General features: G+C 35.9%; 1 protein-coding gene across 7 annotated transcripts in view; it reads left to right on the top strand.

The window, feature by feature from the left end:
* The first annotated feature begins 3,253 nt into the window (after window positions 1-3,253).
* The window catches only part of LOC143217452 (uncharacterized), a 47,105-nt gene continuing 24,443 nt past the window's right edge, over window positions 3,254-25,915 (top strand). For 2 of the 7 annotated variants that reach the window (XR_013010811.1, XM_076441756.1), the window contains exon 1: window positions 11,452-13,497. Coding sequence is in view for 6 of the 7 variants with exons in the window: in XM_076441756.1 (XP_076297871.1) it covers window positions 13,266-13,497 (232 nt within the window). In the remaining variant the exon portion in view is untranslated. Of the gene's footprint in view, window positions 3,925-7,954; window positions 8,455-11,389; window positions 13,498-25,915 lie in introns of those variants that run through there. The other 5 variants (XM_076441753.1, XM_076441752.1, XM_076441754.1 and 2 more) reach the window with 5 other exon arrangements.

Genomic DNA, 25,915 nt, shown 5'->3' with positions numbered 1-25,915 from the left:
TTTCTCAAGAACTGATCGTCTAGGAGAAAAATTACGGGCAGATTCGGAATCAGCGCATAAAACTCCAGAAGTACCACCATCACAATGTAATGGTGAAACAAATTTGGTGCTGGACAGTGTTATTAAACGATACTTTAACTTACTTTTGGGACACCAAATTTTGTATATTTAGTATAGAAAGATCAATATCTTGATAAATCTTCAGATCACTGTGATTATCGTGATAAATTTTGTTTTCAACATTACCGTTAAATATGTAATCAACTTGTTTATTTTTATAAGTGAATAAATATTACTGTTATCGTGATTTCATTATTTAATGTATGAGTAATAACTTACTTTTGTTATCCACTGTAAACAGTTGAAATAAAATGGAAATTCGCATTACACTGTAATATTACAAAGCACTAAAAGTATACCTACGTGTTATCCGAGGTCTGGGTTAGTCACCTTTGCCCCCTCCCCGCAACCCTGTTCCAAGATCGATGGTATCGGTAGATCACATACAAAGAATGAAACAATTACTTCGAGGTCATGGTCGGAGTGCACGGCGCGGCGTGGAAAATGTGTGCCGCATCGATTGTCATCGACGTGGCTGTAATGCACGCGGGAACGTCGTACACGGGACGATAAACCATCGTGTCCAATGACGCTGATAAGCCGGATAGAAATATCGATCAGAGTTAGTACTACGTGTAATTATGCAGACTATTTGGTTCGTGGGTTCCGGTACCATCGCGTATCAGTTTCGAACTATTCGAGCCACCCGCCATTGTTCCGAATGCTATCACGTTGGTTCGCAAAAGTCCCTCCCACCAGCTGATCGCTGGTAACTGAATTTCATACTAATTTGCCTCGTCGAAAGACGGCCGTTAATTGTCGAGCACTGAAATTGCAGCAATTACCATTCTATTGTACTTACCTCCGACTTAACCTTAAATCAAACTTTAATTTATGCACGCCAAGGCAGAACGAAGCTCTGCGATGAATTCTTTCAAACCGTTTGCTACATCAGACCACGCTTCTGCCAGTAATTTCTATGATTCTATATGATCTGAAGAACGAATTAATTAACGATGCAGAGTTATTTAATGTGCGAAACAAATGTAGTACATATTTCTACGTTTTATAAGCCAATACTTGTGATGGAACATGTATTTTTACAACAATGATAAGGGATTCGCAAGAGAAAACAAAATCTAAAGAGACTGATTGCTTGAAAACAATATTGTCAAATTCGCGCGCGAGGGCCAAGCATTATTATTATAATTCGCAAAAGTCATTCAGGTCATTAAAAATACCAATATTTTCCTTTCATTGCCTCTTGCAATCTAAATCGGTCACACGATATGAGTTTACAACTAATTGTAAGCAATATTAAGGTTTTTTTCAGCAGTTTTTGATTGCACGTATGTGAAATACATATGTATATACACACACACACACGTATAACAGAATAAATATATTTATAATACAGATGAATTGTAATAAAGAATCTCGAAAAATTGTGTGTGTGTGTGTGTGTGTGCTGAAAGCGAAATTTTGCCATAAAATATTTTCCCAATTGTTTGAAAAATAAAAAATATTCAGTTTTTAGTGGAGTAGCCCCTCTTTCTGATAACACTTTGAAGTCTATCCGGCAAATATTGAAGAATATGAATTTCTAATTTCTTCCATACATATATTTTCCATAAATCCAAATATATGTATGTTCTACATACAAGTGAGTGTACAAAGTATTCGTACACCTTTTAAGAACTAATAACTTTTCAATAATTGTACCAAACGGCCTGACTTTTTATAATCAATTAGAAGCATTGGTTTACGAAATGATATGCAAAGAAGATTTTCCAAAAATTATAATTTACAAGGTTACATGTAAAAATAAAAAAGGCATTTTTTAAAAACTTTTTTATTTGGGTCCTAAATGAAAATTTAAAATATATGTTTTGTAGATCTATGTTAGTTATACACATGCTGAAAATTTTATTGAAATTGATTAACGATACACACGAGCTACAAGCGGTTAAAAATGGTGAAAATCGTAGTTTTTCACGACTTCTGATCAGTTTCTGCTTAAAATCCACAGAATCGTACATCTTTCGATGCGTGTCGTTTTTTCCTGCGTCAATCGATTTCGATGAAATTTTCAACATGTGTATAAATAACATAGATCTACAAAACATATATTTTAAATTTTCATTAAAGGCCCCAATAAAAAAGTCTTAGAAAATGCCTCTTTTATTTTTGCATGTAACCTTGTAAATTATAATTTTTTGAAAATCTTTTTTGCATATCATGTCGTAAACTAATGCTTCTAATTGATTATAGAAAATCAGGTCGTTTGGTACAATAATAAAAAAGTTGTTAGATTTTGAAAGGTGTACGAATACTTCGTACACCCACTGTATTTTCAATCAATCATATTCAATTTTTCGTCAGAATGACGTATACAAATCTCTAATTTGTTCCATAAGTTTTTAATGGTCAACAAATTGAACAATTCGGATGATTGTAAAACGATCAACATTTAATAACGCTATTAATTAAATTTTTATTTAATATTGTCATTTGTTTATATTTGGTTTGACGAAATGATGATTACCCATTTCACACATGTACACATACAGCATCAGACTGGCTTGGAGATAATGTGTGTAATGAATTTTGTATAAAAACATTTCAGAAAATAATGGAGCATACGTTCTTTCACTCTATAAACTCTTTCTTTTCTCCCACGATTATATGTATACATATCATACATATGTACAATAGCAAAAGAATTGTTCAAATTCACTTTTTGAAACGACTGCAGAAAGATCGATTCCTGTCAAACTTCTCGACTATAATTCTCCGTGAACGTTTTCCCAGCCTGTTCGATTCCATATCGAGAAGGAGAAAAGGTCTGGGTTAGGTCAATGCTACACTAAAACAAAGGTAAAATATTAAATGAGCCGACAGATCAATCTCGAATTCCCATCGCGCGTGTTCTCAGCCGAAGAGAGGACTCACCTATTTCCTTGCGTAGTTCCCCGCTTATCCGTTCACTGCCATCGAATTCCGTGCGTGACCGCTTCAAGGAAGCCGCAAAACCCAGCTCACCGGCAGACAGTGCAGCATTCCAGGCTGCCGGGACGACGCAACCAGGTCCGTTCCCGCGTATCCGGAGCAGAAGGGTGCATCGAAACAATTCCCGAGATACACCTGATTCCCCTGTCGGGACTAAAGAACGTTTCCCCCGAACAGTCGAGTCAGGTGGAAGGAGGTAGAAGGTGGAGTTACCGATGACGAGTCTCGGCCGAGCTCTCGCTCTGGTAGGGGGGCCCCCGGCACCGGTGCGTACCCTGGTAACATTGGACCCCCACTTGCGACTGACGAAGTCGAAGGCGCATACGGCGAACGCCGGATAGACACCGACACCGACACCGACACCGACACCGATACCAACGCCGACGCCGACACTGATATCTACTGGTACATGCCGACACGGGCACGTACATGGACACGGACACGATTCACAGACACGGCAACGACAACGACAACGACAAAACGGCGACCATCGTCCGTCCTAACGTCTGCAGTTGCAGTCAGCCACGGTGCTTACGCTCGAGCACGCGACATTCCGCTCGCAGGGGATTCCCAGAGTCTCCCTTGGACAATCGGCTCCGCGTTATCGTTTCTCGCGTCTCTGTGCAGAGCACGTCGACATAGTGAGTCACAGACGCCACGCAGCAAGCGTTTCTATTCCACGGCTAGATTAGAACCTCCTCGACAGTAGAAAACCCAGAGAGCATATTCGTGCACCGAGTCTCGAGCTTGTGACTTCGTCGGCGCTTCAGAAGTGATATGTAGAAATAGTGAGGGGACTCTTCCAACTCAAGGGATATACATATACGCCTACCTACATATACGCGAACAGTGACAGTGAGTAAATCCTTGTGATCCTTGTGTGATGTTCGCAAGATCGTTTACTCGGGATATCTCAGTGAACGCTTTCTATGATAATTTCCGATTTACCTTAGAATTCTTCGTAGCACGCGTGCTCTGCTGAACACCGCTTTCGTGTTTATTTTCTATTCAGCCGAGCCAGAATAATTTGAAGGGAAAGCGACAGTCCAAACACACACGACGTTCTGTCTGGCTTTCGAAATATTTGACTTTTTTTTTTTTGTTGTCTTCTTATTTGCGTAGGACCATTCGTCGCCTGTTGCGGGAAATCCCGACGACTTTCTGCCGGTAGAGATGACGATCTTCGAGAGATCGACCGCACGGTGCTCCTCCGGTACCGAACGCGCGTTTCAATTTTCAATCGTTTTGTAGATCGGTGAATCACCCGGGCCCGATTCCGTTACTCGCGTTCGAGGAAAGTTCAAGGGAATACGCGCACGGCCGCTTTCTTAAATCGTTATTTTCAGTGTGATCGCGTACCCCGACTAGTATGTATATGGTAATTATCCTGGCACATATTTTTGAGTAACGGTGTTACTTTCCGTTCGAGTATCGTTGACAAATTGGGAGGATCGTTGGTCCGGGAAGGGTTCCGTGCAGTCTCCTTCGGATCGTCAAATCTCCGCTACCTACCGTCTCTCAACCGGATAATGATTACTAGACAGCGGATCTTTATGCAAAACTTTCTACCTGAATCGCAACAAACTGGAACAATATAAAAATTTATTTTCCTTCTTAATGTATCAGGTTGGCAACTAAGTTCGCGATCTCCACATTTTCACAAACAAAGTCATTTATATATATATTTTTTAAGCACGAGTATTTTATACCAAATTAATCGCTAAAAATCAGAGCTTCCCAATGATATACAGGAACGGGAACCGAACGAGGTTATAATGATATAATAAAAGAATTACGAAACAAAAGGTCGCGAATTTAATTGCCAACCTAATGTATATAATAGGTGGAAAATAATATAACAGCACTTTTAAAGTCATCTAATGTTTTTACTTTTCGAAGTTACACCTACTCATTTTTGTTTTAGAGACGTATAAAATCCGCTGTCTAATGATTACTAGATTCCGGATTTTATGCATTTATGGCGAAAATGGGTGGGTAAAATTTCAAACAGTGCTGCGATTCTTTTATGACTACTAAAATACTTTTAGGACTACTAATACAAAGTGTGCAGATATTGGAAATATTAATAGCCCGTATAGATTTTTCTGCTTCTTCACATAACGTATCCATACACGATGACCATACACGATGAACAAGATGATTGTCTTTATGAAAATTTCTCCAAACTTCCAAAAATTCAGCTCGCGAAATAGCGATCACTGTCATTAAAAGTATAAATATTGTTAATTTCCGCATTTTAAAATTTCCATGAAAAGAGAATTCAAAGTCTGCTCTAATGCTGCCAACAACCATTTTTCCGTTTATTACCTACTTTGAGCTCGTTGAATATTGCGTACATAATCTTCATAATTTATGTATATATAATTAACGGAATTAATTGAAACAATAAAACGTACTTTCGCCGCTAGTTCCCATTACAAAAATTTACTTTAGAATATAGAGAAGTATGTACATAAAACGTTTTTTAAAGATATCGGATTGATATTAATTAGATGCAAGAGCTTCTATGGACCTCCTTACAAAATGTAGGAAAATATTAATTCAAAATGCTTGCACAGTTCTATCGACAGAAAAGACTTTTGGAGTTTTACTGGTGAAAATGTTAATGTTCTTACTGTGTAGACATTACTTCATATGACTAGTATCTACTTTTTACGGAATTGCGTTACGAGTTTTGTCCAGCTAACTAGCATTGACCGCAACAGTGTGCAGTGTAGAGATTAAAAGAAACCAAAAATGTTTGCATACTTATTTTAATCTATTAAAATTATTAAAGGAAGAAAGATAATTATACTTGGTCTTATAATTCTGCGTCTTATAATTGACGGAGAAAATTTTTATTTTGCATAAAGATCTGCAGTCTAATGATTACGGTTTATCGTCGTGATTTTCTGCGTCCTGATATTCTTTTATCTGAACGATCTGATAATCGCCGATTTTATCCTCGAACTACAAAAAATACACCAGTGTGTGATATACATACATGTACATTAGGACACGCATCTTGTGAAACGAAAAGTAAACTTTTGTCTTATGGATTCTTTACAATGACTAAATTCACGTTATTTTATGTTTACGGTTATTGTATGCCCACATTTGCTCTGGAGATTAAATATAAAAACACGATAATTAGAATTTCAGTTTGATGTAATAAAAACGAATAACGTTTGCAGTCAATCAGAAAAGTTCGGACACACCTGTAAATAAAGAATCTCGTATTTATTTACGTAAAAGAAACATAAATAAAATCTTCGAGAATTTATTCTACAGCCGACAGGTGCAGAAAGGTGATATTAAAATTTACAAAAATTTTGTTCGTTTTTTATTCGACTTACATGTATATCCTTGTAAACAAATCCAAAAACGTTGTTTTTCAAAATGTGCTTAATTATATCTAATAATCGAATGAACGTCCAAAGAAAGTTTTGATGGTTTATTTAAAATATCGTAAACTTTTGTACTCGATTGTATGTTTAATAAATTTTGCTAGAAATCTTAGTCTCTGGTTTGAATCGATAAGGTAAGAAGTTAAATATCCATTCATACGTGGTTATGAAAAGCTGTCATAAGAAGTTGGACATAGAAACGACACGGACACAGTATTCACAACTCGCTAGAACATAACTTTTAATCCGGCGGAGTCGCCTTCGTATGAAAACACCTTGTTACTTTATAAACTCGAACTTTTGTTCAATGTTCGAGTGATACACGTCAGTTGATATCAGCTCACATTTACACAGTCTTACACAAGAACAAAAATTAGTAATTATTCTACATTTCCTTGTTGTGATGTATCATTGATAGAACAGCGGATTTTATGTGTAATTTAAAACGGTAAAAACATCAGAAGAATTTAAAAATACTGTTAGACTTGAACAAATTAAGACAGAAAATTAATTTCTATTTCATCACAGTTTGTTGCAATCCAGGTAAAAATAAAAACTTGAAGAGTTAGTTGCAATTTTAATTGTAATACGTGTGTGAACGATTAGTTTGTTTCTCAATTCTCTCGTATGCAGGTTTTGTTACTCTAAAAATCTAACGCTAGATACAATTGAACGGATCACTTTTACCTAAAAAAGAAAAAACGTGTTCGAAACGATTATATTGTACAAACAAGATGAAATCCGAGAACTATCCGGAACTATTCTACATATTGAGTTGGCAAGAAAGTAATTTCGGTATTTTAAGGTGAAATAAAAATTATTTAAACAATGAACTTTAATCGATCAAATATTTTCCATTTTGTTCGATGATCTTTTGCCATCTTTCTGGTAGTTTAATAAAGTTATTGGCTATTTTCATAAAGCTGCGACAGCAACATGTTGAATAACAAAATTGGGTTTCATTTCACCTTAAAATACCGAAATTACTTTCTTGCCAACCCAATACATTCAATTCGAAATTTTCGGTATAGGACACTTGGAAAAGTCTGAATTACTTCATATGAAACCGGTGTTAACGCGTTCACGCGAATACAAAAGAGCAATAAAGCCACGGCTATCTCCGGGCTGGCTGGGTACATACTACTTTTACGGATCAACGTCACGTTACAATAACGGAACTACGTCATAAATCGGCGAACGGACTTGGTGACCAGGTAGCCTGATAAAAATTTCTTGGCCACATTCGCGTTACACCGGTTTCTCTCGACACCGTTCCCTTCCACGCGATCCAAGAAGGTCAAGTACTTTTAGATGATCCTTCCGTTATTGATGTATCGCGGCAGTTTTTTATTTGCACTCGATTTCCCCCTCCCTCTCGGCCCGCTCTCGCTCTCTGGATCCCCTTCCCCCGGACAGCCGCATCACGTTCCATTCCAATTCGAGGGCCTCTCAATAGAATCTTTCGTTCTTCGATATAGAGAAAAGAGACCGGACGGATGGAGTGCAGCTTCTTGGATCATTGCGGAAACTGATCGAGACGTCTCGAGGGAAGAATAAACGGCTCAAGTTGCTGACGAGATAACTGTGACTTTGACCGAAGTGTAGCGGAGAAGAGTGAAAGAGAGAGAGAGAGAGAACGGTACAGAAGAATCGTCGTCATACGACGGAAGTGCAGGGTGGAGAAGGTGTAATCGTTCTTGCGTCTGAGGAACGTTTACACGTTCGTGAAAAGGTGTCACGGAGGGGGGTTTTACATGCGTCATCGTCGTGCGGATACAAATCGTACGCGACGAATCGTTTTGGCGGCAGTACACGTGCGTAACGACAAGCGCGATCGGTCCTGCGGAACACGAGGCTTTGATCTTCTCTCAAGAACGCTCGGTAATAAATGCGGTACCGAAGATGACGTCTCACATGCTCTCCAAAATGGTTACTCGGCTGCTTCTGTTCCTGGCGTGCCTTGTCACCGCGTGCAACGGTGAGTAAACTTCCTATGATATACTTTCTCTTAAATTCTACGAAATTCTCTAACGCTCATCTGCCGAGGGCATCCAACAAAGAGAGGTCACAGTGGCGGGGTCGTCGATTTTATTAGGTTGTCGCATATGAAATGTCCGATTTATAGCAATCACATTAAACAAACGCAATTTTGTACCCAATGTATTTTATCTACAATTATGTTTACAAATAATGAGTACTGTCAAAAACGCTCGGACATGGGTCTGCTTATTTTTGTTCTAGATTCACCAAATAAAATTTAACTATTAGGTTGTTGTATATGAAACGTCCGATTTTAGAATGCGACTCTTATAAAACGTTTCGATCAAGAAATGCTGTTACAGTCTATAGGTTTATTATAATAAAACTCTCAGGTGCACAGCTAGTCCTTGACATTAAACGTACCACGAGCGGTCGAATGACCGGTTCTAGATTTTTTTCACAATTAATGAAATTATAAAGACACTTTCATAAGAAATGACTTAATAAATATCTTTATTAGAGCACAAATTATAATAAGAACCGCGCAAAGTCTAAATAAATTAATTCTTGTCATTTTTATAAGGCAACCACGTGCCTGTTGCTTTTATAGCTTGGTACGTTTAGTGTTAATATCCTATGTTCAATTTTAATTCGGATGTATAATTTTACTTTTGAATAAAGTTTATGTCAACGTCAACCAACGCGACTGTCGTGTATTCCTTTTGTATGTCTGGAAAAATAACTTTTATGCGATTTTTGGTCAAAATGTGATGATTAATTAACTCACTAGTCGTTGATGGTAAAAAAAAAAAACTACAAAATCAAGACAACAATCTTGTTAATGTAAAACGTAAATGGCTATAATATATTCAAGAAACTTGTTGCGAACACAAGATTAACCATCCGTAAGAAGGAAGCGTATTTGATCTTTTGATTGCGTATTACCGTAAAATTTAATCTTTAAAAAAGTCTATTGATAGAAATTTTAATAATTATGCCGTACCAAGGGGAAGCTTAAAAAAATCTCCTTCTACATAATATAATTCCAAACGCAATTATTAGTCTACGTTACTGGGGGTATCTCGTTGGTTTACGATTGCAGTTGCTATTGCTGTTGAAGAATCAATTAAAAAGTGCTTTTCCTTGGACCATTAACTACAAAAAATATGAAATAATCTCCGGTGGATAATATGTTAAAATAGATTTAATAGTAAATTAATGTTATATTTGTCCCCTCAGGATTTCAAATCCATTTACCACTCTCACTATCGCCTAATCTCAGCGGGACCTACAGTTTATAAAGGTGGGTTCCGAACCACCTTGAAGATATAATAAATACTGTATAAAAAACGTTTCAGAAAATAATGGAGCATACGTTCTTTCACTCATTCGAAAGCGAAGATGATCCGATCACTCCGTAAACTCTTACTTTTCTCCTATGATTATATACATAGAATATGTACAATAGAAAAGTCGCTTGATCGAACAAAAACCGCTTCAAACGACTAAGAATCGATTCTGTATTATTGGTGACGACGCAGCCAATTATGTTTCTAGCTTCGCGCCGCGCGCCGTTGAGATCAACGAAGAGGGACATGAACGGGGTCTGCGAGCTAGCGATTCTAGACGATGACTCCGCGTTTCGCTCTAATTCCGCCCGCTCGAGATCGCCGTCGATTTCGCTTTGTTGTCGGTTGTCGCACGCCCCCATGTTCGCCGTACCGTACCACAGTGCCATGCCAGCCGTACTCGACGAAAATCGTAGTCACACGTTTGTTATTCTAACGACACGCGTGCTGTCGACGAAAGTGAATTCAACGTTGAATGGCGCGGCTGACATAAATTTTCGTATTGCCCGGCTGACTGACGCACTATGATCTGGAAACCCGCTTTTTGTGGCCAAAAGTATTTTGGCGTTATTTTGGAGTTAAGGGGGTAGAGTCGTTTTTCCAGGACTGCAAGGGTGCGGGATGCGCCTTCTCAGTTCTCGATAGTGCAAAGAGATGGGGTTTTTCAGTAGTCAAAAGCGCTAGATAAAAGGTTAATTTAGGTCGCAATCGCCCTCAAAAGTCCTATTTTTACGTTTACGCGGCGTAATTTGCATTATTTGACAGGGTAATTTGTATTATTCGGAAGCATAAAGCTGCGCATGTAGCTATTTTGATAAAGCAGCGGTACACTCCGGGACGAAAAGATAGCACACTTTGAAATTAATGTAATTTCTGTTTATTAAGCATTAGAAATTCAATTTTTTTTATACACATATTTTTAGTGTGTCTTTCTCAACATATATGAATGAAATGAAACAAAGCTTCGTTAACTTATCTATATATATTTTTATTGAATAAAGTAAAATTATTAACGAAATATAGAGGTACAAAATGATAGCACACTTAACGAAAAACTTGATATATAACAGAATTAATCGATAAAAATCAATGCTCAATATTTTGTAGGACCTCCTTTACAGCTAACGACTTTAATCATTCGGTTTGGTAAATATTTATACAATTTTTTAATACTGTTTTGGCTAATATCCTTCCATTCGTCCAAAATGCACTATTTTAAATCGTTAATATTTTGGAATTGTCTGCCATTTTGGTACACAGCTCTGGCAAGATGTCCCCAACAATTTTCAATAATGTTGAGGTTGGAGATCTTGCTGGCCACTGCAAAACGCGAATAATTTTTGAAGAAAAGTATTTCTTGACCGTTTCCGCCGCGTGGACTGCGACATTATCTTCTTGTAGAATGTGTTTATTTGCAGCAATTCTTACAGCGTAAGTGTTTAGTTGTTCATTTATCATTTCAATATACCGTTCACTATTCATTCGTCCTTCTATACGTTTGATTTCTGTTTTACCCCAATATCCAATATCGGCCCAAATTATCACACAGCCGTCTCCCATTTGGCGACGGCGTAAAAATGGCTGTTCTTCATTCAAATTATGATATTAATAGCCTACGTCGTGTGGACCATCCAAATTAAATCTTTTCTCGTCAGTAAATATGACTCTTCGCCGCTTTGTCCTCATATTTATACGCTTTTCGGCAAATTGTCTTTGACCAAGGTTTTTTCTGCAATTCTCTTCGCGCTAAGTGCTTGCATTTTTGTAAAACATTCTTACAAACAAAATTCTTTCCGTTAGAGTTTACGCCAACACTTTCGTGGATTTGTCTCGCAGTCATCCTCGAATTTGATGCTGTTCTCAATGTTGCAAGTTTTTCACGGGCAGTTAAACTTTGTGGACGCCCGGAACTCTTCTTTTTCCCGTAATTTTCAGGATTTTTTAACAAGCTCATAATCACTTTTCAGCATCTGTTTACAATTCTTGATATTTGTGTAATTCAATCTTGTTCTTCCTTTAACTTCAATATCGTATGTACTTCACATACACTCTGTTTATTTCCACGACCCATTCTTAACACTTTAGTATGTTGTTTTATTAAATAAGCACGAAAGAAGCTAGTACCCACTTTATCAATTACATTTTGCAATGAATGTTCGCTCTTCAGTAACTTCTACACAAACTGACAAATGTAAAATTGCTATGTGTGCTATCATTTTGTCCCGCTTGTGAGCCCCAATATTTACGTTTTCATTCCGAAAATTCTATTGAAGTAAATATGGTGGATTATATTCAGTAGATTGTACGTACAGGCATGTCAGAATATGTTGACATATTAAAACATTCATTTTCTTCAGTTTAATGTATCAAACGAGGAAAAATAGATGATGTGCTATCTTTTTGTCCCGGTGTGTAGCTACAGTTGCCGCGGAAAGTATGTTGACACGTCTCAGAAATGCATATTTTCTATTTTAAATCAATAATTTAGGAATTGATCGAAAATATTAATTATTATATTAATATCCACTTCCTTATCCGTTTTTTATAAAAAAAATGTTTCCTTAAATTGTTGTATATATAGTGACATTTGTAGTAAAGTTGATATTGATCAACTTTTGCTGGAAGGATTTCATTGGCAGGTTATAGGAAATGTTTAAAAAATCGTGTTAATAGTACTATCATGCTGCAGAAATAACGTGAGTAAGAATAACCACACAAGTAAAATATAAACATAAATAAAATCAACGATGAATATATATTGCTACTAATATATATTAGACATACACATTATTTATAAATATACACAAACTATAAAAATATAAAAATAAATAGGATTCATGTACATCTTACAGTCGATATATGTAGGTATGTACAACTGAAAGAGATGGCAGCTGAATCTTTATACACTGTATTTAAAAATGTCTAGAGTTTCTTATGAAGAAGGTCCTATGCCGTTTTTACCTTCTCAAAGTTTACATTGTTTAAACTTGGTACTATTTGTTCATGGATAAAAAGATGCTAACAACTGTATTACACACTTGAAATACACCTGCTGGCACGTACGAAACTATCATTTAAACTTGTATTTTGATAGTCTATGCTAACTATTTTAAACGTTTTATGTCATCTGAATTTTACGGAGATTGTCTTCAGAACGTCATATCTTAGCACAGAATAATCTGAAATGAATAATAATTTGGATTTTGAAGCTTTGAAAGGTTTTTATTCTGATGCAAAAAATTTGTTCAATATCTTAATCTTGAAAAATTGACTTTTGACCATAAAAAGCGGGTTTCCAGACTATACATAGTGTGACGTCGACGGGCACGGGCCTGGTAGCCGAATCCACGTGCCGAACTTCTCAATGAAACGTAATCGTTGCGCGTCGTGTCGCGATCAATCCGTTCAGCGTTCAACAGGGAGAAGAGAAAAGAGCTGCTGAAAGATAGATCGCCACGCTATGCCGCGCTACGCCACGCCACGCCATGCCATGCCGGAGAGCATCGCCTTGGAAACGGTATTTCACTGCCAAGGCGCCGGCAAACAAAACCATTCCCAGACCGTACTGATGAGTTTTTGCTGCTATCGAGCGATTGACGTGTTCAAGCAAGTTACTCGCCCATTAACTCCAACTACTTCGCTAAAGGAATTTTACCGACGAGTACTACCACTGGTCTGGTACGCAGTGCAATGTATGTATTATGAAAGTTGCATACAATACGATCAAGTTTAACCTTTTGCACACTAGAAGCTATTTTAACTGGAAAATTAAACATTTCTTCGGACCTACAATACTAGGTCATTTAGAAAGTTCGTAGCCTAACATGAAATAACATGAAATAATGAGTCAAAATACATTTATTATTCAGTATATTCTCCCTTAAGCCCAATACATTTTTTCTAGCGATTTTCTAATTCATTTACCCCATCTCTGAGGTGATTTTCCTCGAGACCTCTAAAATACTAAGACGGTAACTAAGACGGTAGGAAGGTTTACTTACTTGTGTAACGTCATAGTACAAACGGTGAGAACAACTAACTTTTCGACATACATAAGTTAGTACATCAATTTCAATAACATCAATTTCAATTTCAATGTCAATTTTTCAATTTCAATATCAAGTCTTCAACTTCAATTTTTCAATTTCAACTTTAATTTCAACTCTACCATTTCAACTTCAATTTTTCAATTTCATTTCGTTAACATCAACTTCAATTTCAATATCAACCCTTCAATTTCAACTCGCCAATTTCAACTCTTCAATTTCAATTTCAACGTCAATCTTTCAATTTCAATTCGTTAATTTCAACTCTTCAATTTCAACATCAATTTTTCCATTTCAACTACAATTTCTATATCAAGTCTTGTATAAATCCACAGATCTGTTGCAAAATGTGTTGAAAGAAAACTATAGTACATACTTTCATTATAAAGTCGACGACCCCACCACTGTGACCTCTCCTTGTTAGTGAAATATCGCTCTTGGATGCAATCACTTAGGAAGAGTATAGTCCGGTCAACGAAAAGTTGTAGAGGGAAATAGAAGGAACACAATTTTTAACTTTGGGTCTTTGTTTGGACTAGTTAGGAGGTAAACATATTAAAAGTCCCCACTTCTAGGAGGTGAGCGGGGTGCAGGGGGCCACGAGAAGGTCCCCTTTTTCGGTTTTTCGCTTATATCTCGGAGACTATGTGTCCTAGCGATAAGACTATTCTATACAAAATTAAAGCTGACAAAATGTGCCACAAGATTGATTGGATTCAGTTTTTCGCTATCTCGCATAGTTTCCGAGATATCCGCGCTCGAAGTTCACTTTGGGATTATTTGTTCGAGTTAGTGTTTTTGTTTCAATTTCAATTTCATCACTTCAATTTCTAGTTCACTTTCAATTTCAACTCTTCAATTTGAACACTCCATTTTCAACTTCTCTTTTTCAGTTTCCACTCCCATTTTTCAGTTACAACATAAATTTCTCAATTTCAACTTCAATTTCAACATCACTTTTTCAAATTCCACTTCACTTTCAACTTCACTTTTTCAATTTCCAGTTCCATTTATCAGTTTCAACATCAATTTCTCAATTTCAACTTCAATTCCAACATCAATTTTTACCATTTCAACTTCAATTTTTCAGTTTCAACATCAATTTCTCAATTTAAACTTCAATTCCAACATCAATTTTTCCATTCCAACTTCAATTTTTCAGTTTCAACATCAATTTTTCAATTTCAACTTCATTTTTCTGTTCCATCATCAATTTCTCAAATTCAACTTCAATTTTTCAATTTCAACTTCAAATGCACGTAGAAGGTCCTCCTTTTCGGTTTTCCGCTTATATCTCGGAAACTATGCGTCCTAGCAATAAGACCAGTCTATACAAAATTAAAGGTGACAAAATGTGCCATAAGATTGACTGCATTCAGTTTTTCGGAATTTTCACTAATTGTGCTGAAGAGTTAGCTAGTCAAATAAGGCAAGAAACGCGTGAGGCAAACATTTCTTTTTCACAATTAGTGAACTTTGAGCGCGGATATCTCGGAAACCATCCGAGATAGCGAAAAACTGAATAGAGTCAATCTTATGGCACATGTTGTCAGCTTTAATTTTATATAGAATGGTCTTATCGCTACATAGGACACATAGTTTCCGAGATATAAGCGGAAAACCGACGAAGGGACCTTCTACGTGCCCCCCTGTACACCGCTCACCTCCTAGGAGTAGGGACTTTTAGTATGTTTACTTCCTAACTAGTTCAAACAAAGTCCCAAAGTTAAAAATTGTGTTCCTTCCATTTCCCTCTACACCTCCCTTATGAGCATTCATTGACTGGACTAGTAGTGGCTCTTCCTGAATGGGAATTGTCGTACGAATCTTTTATCTCGCATGGATGCAATCAGTTGTCTACGACAATCTTCTCAAATAATTCGATTTTACGAAGCATTTGTTCTCCATGTATCATTTTTCATTTCTTCTTCGGTTAATTTCATATTTTTTACTAGAATGATGTCATAAGTGTTCCTCAGAGTTGGGCAAAAATTTTATTCAAATAAAAATTTCGAACGAAGTGGGTTTAGAACCTACTTGGAAAAAAGCCACTTTATTCGAAATTTTTATTTGGATAAAATTTTTGCCCAAGTCTGGTTGTCCCGAGGTACCACCTTTGATCGGAATAACAATTAACAATTTCGTTAAATATCAAAGGCTAAATTTACCTTATTAAATATTCATCGACTTTATGTTATTTGGTTATGGGCAAGTTCCATGAATTCGCGCGCCGCGCCGGACAGTTAATACAAATTTGCGCAACCTAAATTACTCTGTGGCATGCGTGTATTGCGTAAGATTCTTCAGCCTTGCTTAATGAAGTGAGTCTAAATCATCACGACCATCGAGTGCTATATTATGAGTGAATATTTAATCATCCAAAAAATCAACCAAATACTACGTTTTCCAATTTTAGTCCGTTAGGTCTGTGCAAACATAATTTTTGTTGTGAATGGTCCACTTTGAAGCTGTACATCGCTTAGGTTGACAAATATTTAATACTGGAGCACATGAAAGTTTCGGAGATGCTATTATTATAGTTCCGTCCTGGTTATCGAAAATCTTCCTTCGTAAGTAAGGGCAGGCTTGGGCAGCTAAACTTGATTGTTATTTGAAGTTCAATGTATAAAGAACCAGTAACCAAAGAATCACGGAGGTACTTTCTGGAATTTTTTGTAAAACTCAAGTCAAAGATGATAAGACAAACATCGTGAAAATGTTTTAAAAATTGCTAATATTTCTAAAAACTTTTTCTGCAGTTTCGAAGGTCTTAATATATTAAATATAATTATTCAAGAATTAAGTTAAACAAATAAGTATTCACACACATGCACAAGTTTGAAGAAATGTATAGGTATTTTCTATTTTATTTTACGCATGAAATTTAACAATAAATTCATATATTTCGAAAAATTGTAGATAACATTGAAAACTGAATTATGTTACCAATATCTTGTGATATTAATTGTTTCAGATTCAATGCTTTGAAAATTTTTACTATTGTATTGAATACTGTGCAACGCGACTTTGCGACGCGTCGCGTCGTCTCGTTACGCGAGGACGTAACGCAAAAGAATCATGCTATTTTATTTTGCGCATGAAATTTAACAATAAATTCATATATTTCGAAAAATTGTAGATAACATTGAAAACTGAATTATGTTACCAATATCTTGTGATATTAATTGTTTCAGATTCAATGCTTTGAAAATTTTTACTATTGTATTGAATACTGTGCAACGCGACTTTGCGACGCGTCGCGTCGTCTTGTTACGCGAGGACGTAACGCAAAAGAATCATGCTATTTTATTTTGCGCATGAAATTTAACAATAAATTCATATATTTCGAAAAATTGTAGATAACATTGAAAACTGAATTATGTTACCAATATCTTGTGATATTAATTGTTTCAGATTCAATGCTTTGAAAATTTTTACTATTGTATTGAATACTGTGCAACGCGACTTTGCGACGCGTCGCGTCGTCTCGTTACGCGAGGACGTAACGCAAAAGAATCATGCTATTTTATTTTGCGCATGAAATTTAACAATAAATTCATATATTTCGAAAAATTGTAGATAACATTGAAAACTGAATTATGTTACCAATATCTTGTGATATTAATTGTTTCAGATTCAATGCTTTGAAAATTTTTACTATTGTATTGAATACTGTGCAACGCGACTTTGCGACGCGTCGCGTCGTCTTGTTACGCGAGGACGTAACGCAAAAGAATCATGCTATTTTATTTTGCGCATGAAATTTAACAATAAATTCATATATTTCGAAAAATTGTAGATAACATTGAAAACTGAATTATGTTACCAATATCTTGTGATATTAATTGTTTCAGATTCAATGCTTTGAAAATTTTTACTATTGTATTGAATACTGTGCAACGCGACTTTGCGACGCGTCGCGTCGTCTCGTTACGCGAGGACGTAACGCAAAAGAATCATGCTATTTTATTTTGCGCATGAAATTTAACAATAAATTCATATATTTCGAAAAATTGTAGATAACATTGAAAACTGAATTATGTTACCAATATCTTGTGATATTAATTGTTTCAGATTCAATGCTTTGAAAATTTTTACTATTGTATTGAATACTGTGCAACGCGACTTTGCGACGCGTCGCGGCGTCTTGTTACGCGAGGACGTAAGCAAAAGAATTATGCTATTTTATTTTGCGCGTCGAATTACGCGTCGAGATAACACAGGTAGTGTGCGCATCATTTAAAAAGAACAATGACTCAGTCCGCCAACAATACAGACTTGCGTCAATTTGTCCCATTAATCACGAAACGAATACGCGCAATGATTCCAAACGATTTATGGCTCCGCCAGTTTACTTTGAGTGTCAGCAGGCGGCCATAAGCCATTCAGGATCAGCTAGACCGGGTTCCGAATAATTATTAACAGTTATGATCCAATTCTCCAAACGAAGTGTTTGCTAATCGCAAACGCGTCAATGCGTATACGGAGAACCAGTCGGCGATAACAATAATCGACCATTCTTCCTCAGGGAAGTGCTCATTGATTTAGTACTAGAAAAGATGTGTGGCATGTACAAAGCAAGAGCATGACACAGATCTCTTCCTAACTGCTTGCAAGCACGTCACAAATGTTTTCGCAGTTGTATCGGAGGCAATGTAATTCAATTTATCTTTCCGATTCATTGACAGGTATTCAAACCATTAAAGAGCGGAGCTTCTTTTGTCAGTCGTCGAAGAAAACCGTTGCAAAATTAAACGATTCTTAATTGTAGGTATTTTAAATATGCAATTTCTAAGAGGAACCGTCTGTCTACGGGTGCTAATGGAACTTACCGAAAGAAACATGAATGTCTCGATAAGCATAGACGTCTGGGAGCCAATTGATCAGTTTGCAAATAAAGTTCGTTGTACGACTATACGTACTCGAGAGTTTAGCGTGTCAACGGCTACTAAATGACCGAGAAACGGCTATACGCTGAAGATAGATCATTTCAATTTACATTTTGAGTGGGCTCTACAAAGCGAACAATTCATTCGAGAAATTGTCAGATAACAAATGGGAAAGATTAAAACAGATGAGGATCGATAAACTTGCATCGTCGAAACTTTCTAACAAATTCGATAACTTGTCCAGATTTCTTTGTACTCGTAGCTGACGCAGCTAGTGAAAAATTATCCCGTGAAATATTTTTCTTTATGTAAACTGTACAACGATTGGCACCCTACGCGAAAATCGCGGTAAAAATCTTTTTATCTTTTTTTTTGAAATGTTTAAACGAGCTTAACTAGCTATTATTATAAGCTAATAGAGATTTTTCAGCAAAATCAATTATAATTTCATTATAAAATATATTTAGTGAATAACAATTATAAGACAAATAGTACAGTCATTGGCACAGTGAGAAGTAAACGTTAAACAGGCTATTTGTTTTATAATTAAAGATATACGCACGTATTACATCTGTAGTACAGTCCGAAATTAAGTTAGAAGGCGATAAAGTATACTTACTTGTATAACGAAAATTTTAATAAAACACTATTTACACTGCACTGTGGTCATCCGTCGGTCTTACTGGATGTACCAACGTTGCTAACAGTCATATGTGGAACTCTGTTGTGAAAACTTACAACGTTGCTTTGAAATATAAATAAGAAGCAATATAAAATGATTTTCTATACATACCAGGAATTCTTAACCCTTTGCACTCCAGCGGCGCCGCTACAGCGCCACAGTGGGGCAAACCGATGGATTCTGTGTCAAAATCAAAAAACTTTCAATAGAAATTAGATAGAGCGATGATTTTTTTAAATATTGAAGCTGAAAAATTCCAGAATGTCCGAAAAATAGAGACTTTATGGTACCAACGTTTTTTAACCTTGAAAAAAATCGTTAAACTTGTACAATTTCAAGAAAATTGTTGTTTATCCAATATCACGCGCCAAAAGAAATTTTTTTTTTTACATGCTATACATCATTTCCCTGGAAAGCTCCATGTTGTTCTAAAAGGGGTATAGAGGGGTTGCAAGGTCTGCTCTGACCGAAGTATGCCTGGCGGTAGACGTGAAACCTCAAATTATTGTAATACGTGCCCTGACAAACCGAGGATGCATCTTGGTGATTGTTTTGTAAAATATCAAACAAAAACCAATTACAGAGAGTAATATTTAACAGATTTTGTTTTGTAAAACCAAAAGATTACCCAAAGTATCATTTTAAAGTATGTACCTGTAAAACACTTGCCTAATATAGCCAAAAACGTCTCGAGTTGCTAGTTCGACCGAGCGAAAAAGTCCTCGAGTGCAAAGGGTTAATATTTGCCGTTTAAATCAAAAGTGCCAATAACTACTGCAGTGCCAGCAATAGTACAGTTTACCCTATATTTGAATAGACTACTGCTATTATGTACTACATAGTACTATTGACGCTGCGTCTGTAAATAAACGATTAAACGTATCCGGTATAGCGTGTGTATGGCCAGAACGGCAAGAGCGGTTCGGGGACGATGCCCGACATAGGGTAAATGTACCTATTACTGTGGGTGTAGGTTTTACTGCGGTATTTTTCCCCCAATGAGATTCAAATACGTAAAAATAAATATTTCGCCCTGAAGAAATTTGTACAATTCGTAATGGGTACGCAGTAATTAGTACATGGCTCTTTCTCGTTCGCAGTAATACGTACAGAATGTAATCGATTTCATTTTTTAATATTTTCTTATGTTGCATTAGGTTTTGAGGGCCACAAAATGCTTACACATATTATTATTTCATGATAAGTTAGGAATTATGTATATTCAAATGAAGTACGATCGAAGCATGATACTGCAGTAATCGGTACAGTTATACCCAAAGTTTTTTTAAAATTTGTTTGTATAATTTTGTACGCGCTTGTAAAATGTTTGAATTTTGCGAAAGCGAAAGGGTGGTTTTTGTGTAGCCCTCTTCACCTCCAAACATTGTGAATAGAGTATTCCTCGATCTTTAATCGTATCTTCGACGAGTAGAAACTGAACGGATCCGAACAGCTAGCTCGTCATCGTGGCAAAGAGACAACGCCCACTCAACGCATTTTGAATTTCACAACGTCGTCTCTACGTGGTAAAAGAAATCGGCCAGTCCTTCTAATTGTCCTCTCGGAGACCATCGTTCGCGGGTTGACGACCGCCGCACAATGGTCCGGATTGGAAAATCGAGTGACATTTTGTCGAAAAATGAACTTTCTCATATTGACATGTACAAGGTTTGCTTCCTAAATATCCATCTAATTGAAAATAAAGAAATTAATAAGATATGATAAAAATTGTAATCGTAATGATCACTTAAAGTTGGACATTTTAAAAATAGTATGTTCCGCAGAAGAAAGATGCTTATCTTCATCCGGATGCTCTGGCTAACCTGTTTAATATGTTTTTACAAGAATTTACACTGGCAGTTAAAAATTAATTTAAATAATGTATTAAAAAAAGCATGCACAGCGAAGTATGCGTCAAATCTTGTAATCGAATTTTAAACCTCTTCCCATAGTCCAATTTTGCTGAAATTTTGTATACACACTTGCTTCCGATGACAATAAAAGTAGAAAATAAAATATATAAAAAGAACTTTTTAAAAGCCACGCTTATATTAAAATGCACTGAAAAGGAGAAAATAATTTTTTTCCTGGTTCTCCATAAAATAGCGAATCCAATTAAATGATTAATAATATTTCTCCCCAAAATTTTAAGCAATTCGTTTAAAATTTCTCCTGTTATAAAATTAGTGTCGGGATAGATAGAAAAATTTAATATAAATTTAAATAAAATCATGACATTAGCGACTATAAAAATAAAGGCGTGGAGCGTCTACGAAGATTACGTCAATACAAGAAAATAATTAATTAATTAATGAATTAATTTGTATTAAGTCAATACAAAAAAAAATTTTTTCCGCGCGTGGTATTGGAAAAACCACAATTTTCTTGAAATTGTGCAAGTCTAACGAATTCTTTCAAGGTTAAAAAACGTTCGTACCACAATTTCCATAATTATCCCATATTCTGCAAAGTTTCAGCTTTCATTTTAAAAAAATTTCATCGCTCTATCTCATTTCTATCGAAAGTTCTTTGATTTTGACACAGATTTCGTCGGTTTCGACCACTGTGTGTCGGACAGCAAAAATTGTATGACTTACGCAAAATTTTGAAATTGAACTTTTTCCGGCTTCTCGGGCGCGTGTCCTAGGGTTAACAACCTTCCCGCAGGAACCTCATGCCCACATCTCCTCGCGCGTTAGCAGTGTGATCCATAGTTGAAAATTCTGCTTGGATATCTGTGACAAGACTACCCGACATCCTTCGTCGTTTGATTACGCGGTAGTGAGCCGTGAGAATGATTGCATAAGTTGGTGTCGTGTGTATGGTGTTACCATTCGGTATTATTAATAGACATGTCGAAGTACTTACTCTCCGATTGTGCTGGTCTGTACTTTTCTTTCGTTTTTCTCGTTTCGAACAATATCGCAGCGTACGTGTGAGAGAATCGGTATAAACTTTCACGCGTTCGCTACCAACGGCACTTTCTTTGCTGAATGTTTTTTATATTTCACACAGAGAATACGTTTTACTTAATAAAATCATTAGACCAGTAGAGTTCTACCTATAAACATCTGCTGGTAACACAAATGGTAGCGTTATTTATTGACATGGACCATGAGATTTTAGGGGATGTACCTGACAGAAAGTAAAACTAGAAAAGAATGCGATCGTGCAGAATCTAAATCGCGGCGTACTGATTCAGACAGTTCAAGGCCAGCCTTTACTTTCTTATACTTTCTTACTTTCTTCACTACGTCCTTGATACTCTGATACATACGTAGTTTCCGATCGTTACTTGACGCGATTCATAGGTTTTTCCGATTAATTTTTAAGGAAGGATTCCCCCCCTTTCTTTTTTATTCAAATTCAAAGAAATGCAATCTTTGTACTAGACTTTGTACTAATTCGGAAAATAGTGTTCAGTAGAACCTTGATATACTAGGTAAAGAATGAGTATAGCAAATAAAATAGTGCTGTTGCATTATTTGACTGTGATTGATCTCCAATTCTCGTTTATTCATTAATATGAATTGTTATATCGTGACTAATTGCTTTCCTTTGTAAATGCAGTTAGAAATTCGTCGCATTACTCTCCATGTGTTTTAAAGAAAAGTGTTATTATTACATAGAAGCCTGTAATAGTCGTCTATGATTAATCTCTAATTCTCGTTTATTCGTTAATATGAATTCTTATAATTATGTGCTAAGTGCTTTCTTTTGTAAATGCAGTTAGAAATTCGTCGCATTACTCTCCATGTGTTTTAAACAAAATTATTATTATTACATAGAAGCCTGTATAAGTCAGAGTTTTTTCTACTTGTAAAATAGTTCATAGGCTCGTATCTACACTATTGCAAATTAGAACAGTATATATACAACGCATATATGTATTCTTATCATTAGACTGCGTATTTTATGCATTTGTAATCGAAATAGGTAGATCAAATATAAAACAGTTAAAAAATTCGAAGAATTTGAAAGTGCTGTGGCATTGCATTCAACCCAATAATTTAAAATGATTCAGAAAAGTAGTAAATGTCTATGCAGTTCCCGTGTCTTGTAATCAATGCAAACAAGTTTTATTTTCCATAAAAATCCGCAGCCTACTTATAATTGTAGATTAAATTACAATTCGATGTAAATTGTCTCTATTTTTGTTTGTTTTGTTGTTGTCTTCTTTTGCTCTGTGCACGTCTGTTTTGTCTATTTTTAATGTTGTAATAACTCTGTAATGAGATTTCTTCGTTAAAAAAATGAGAAACTTTGATATTTGGAGTATTCGAGTTGGGCCAGGCATCATTCCGGATGTATCTTCGCAGGCCTAGTCGTGACTAATTCCACAACAATGGAATCCCATCCCGAGATTATCGACCGTAAGACAAGGCCAACCGTTTCTTGTGTACCACGTAGTCCGGAGACTCGCGAGAGAGAAGTAAAAGAAGCAAGAAAATGAAGGATATCTCGATCGACGACGCGGAGAGGATTTCATTCCGTAATTAAGAACGAATCGATAGCAGCACGGCTGCATCGAGAAATTTGATGACATTTTACTGTAACTCTTGAACCATAAGAGATATCCGGATGAAATTTCCACTAAAATCCGTTAAAAAATTATTCCTATATACTGATAATTATCGTAATAAATATACATATTTTGTCAAAATTTTTTAATTCATTGTTCAAATTTTATTATCTTGAAATAATATTTAAAAACTAAAAATAATATTTACTCATTACTTATTTAGTACTTTTCCAGATAATTTAAATCAAAGATGTCTCTGGTTAGAAATTTCTTCGCATTTTTAGACATATTTGGTCTTAATATTATGAATATTTCAAGAAATACAAAGAAATTTACAACCGAAGACATCGGTTCTTATGGTTCTTACGCCATTTATGATTCAAGAATTATAGTAAAATTTGACGTGATGATAGATACCCTTTAAACACTAATAACTAGACTGCGGACGTTTATGCAATTTTTAATTTTTGTAGATAAATTTTAAAAAAGTGGAATAAAATAGAATCTTATTTTCCGTGATAGTAGCCTTTGCAGATCTGAAATAAATTACAATCTTACTAAATTCCGTCATATTTTGTATCCTGGCATTTTTAAAAAATTGTTAAAAGTCATAATTGCATAAAGATCCGCAGTCTACTAATAACTTGCGTGAGAGGACAATGTATGTATACGATTTAACAATTTCTTGTCAGATTACAGTTGATTTCTCCATAATCACGATCTGCGAACCAACCTTTTTTTAGAGGTTGTTGAAAAGTTTGTTGAACATCTTATAAGATATCAGAAAGTTTTCACAAAAAAATAACACAGTATGAATCTATGATAAGTAAACAGCGGATTTTATGCATTTATGACAAAAATGAGTAGATGTAATCTACAACAGTAAAAACATTAGAAGAATTTTGAGATACTGTTATATTATTTTCAACCTATCAGACATATTAGGAAAGAAAATTAATTTCTACTTCACTCCAGTTTGTTGCAGTTCAGGTAGAAAATGTTTATTTCGCATAAAAAAGTGTATAGCACTATGATGATGTAATTTCTGGATCAGTTGGATCATTATGCACCAGAGTACTAGAGGAATCAAAGTTGATTTTTGCATAATCACGATCTGCGAACCAATCTTTAGAGAATATTGAACAGCTCGTTGAATATCTTAAGATGTCAGAAAATTTTCATAAAAATAACACAGTATGAATTTATGATGCGTGTATATATGTATAACACTATGATGATATAATTTCTGGATCAGTTGGATCATTGTGTATGTAGTAGACTACTAGAGGAATCAAAGTAATTTAGGGAATCACGTCGCGGCGGTCGTAAATTGCCTAGTTGATGGAATAGCGGCAAAAGTAAGATTATAAACCCGGCTACCGGCCTGTCGGGGCAGCACGTAGCGTCATAAAACCACGAGTCGATGAGTGTGTCAATGTAAAATGGAAACGACCTTCCAGTGTCAGCGACCACTTTGCTCGTCCTCAGACGAGCACGCTAAGGGGAGGTGGCGAACGTTACGAGACAATACCAAGGACCAAGTTCGGTGGACGTGGACACATTATTATACATACTGGCCACGTAGAAAGTGTGGAACAGTCTACACGGTCGCTCTTTCACAGAAATTTGACCTTAATTACCCGTTGAAAACAATGACAAATTTTTACAAACCATTTACAGTAGCCATATAAAAGCGCTAACTACTCTTATTGTGTACTGGATGTTCGTGCAACGTTCAAACTGGAAAAATAACAAATACAAGGTAACAAAGATTACATATTCCTTTGTCAAAGATGATAAATAAGAAATCAGATTTGAGAGAAACTTACAGTGACTCTCATTAATATTCGGACATTCTTAAAAAGACGATACCTCGTTTAATATTGGACCACACGACTTGGATTTTTTTTTTGAGATGTTAGAACAATTAGTTTACTACATTAGGTGAAACAAATTACAACCTTCCATGCG

This window comes from Lasioglossum baleicum, chromosome 17, assembly GCF_051020765.1.
Source record: "Lasioglossum baleicum chromosome 17, iyLasBale1, whole genome shotgun sequence".
NCBI lineage: Eukaryota > Metazoa > Arthropoda > Insecta > Hymenoptera > Halictidae > Lasioglossum > Lasioglossum baleicum.
The sequence above is the reverse complement of the archived record's forward strand: the minus strand, read 5'-3'. Positions and strand labels throughout refer to the sequence as shown.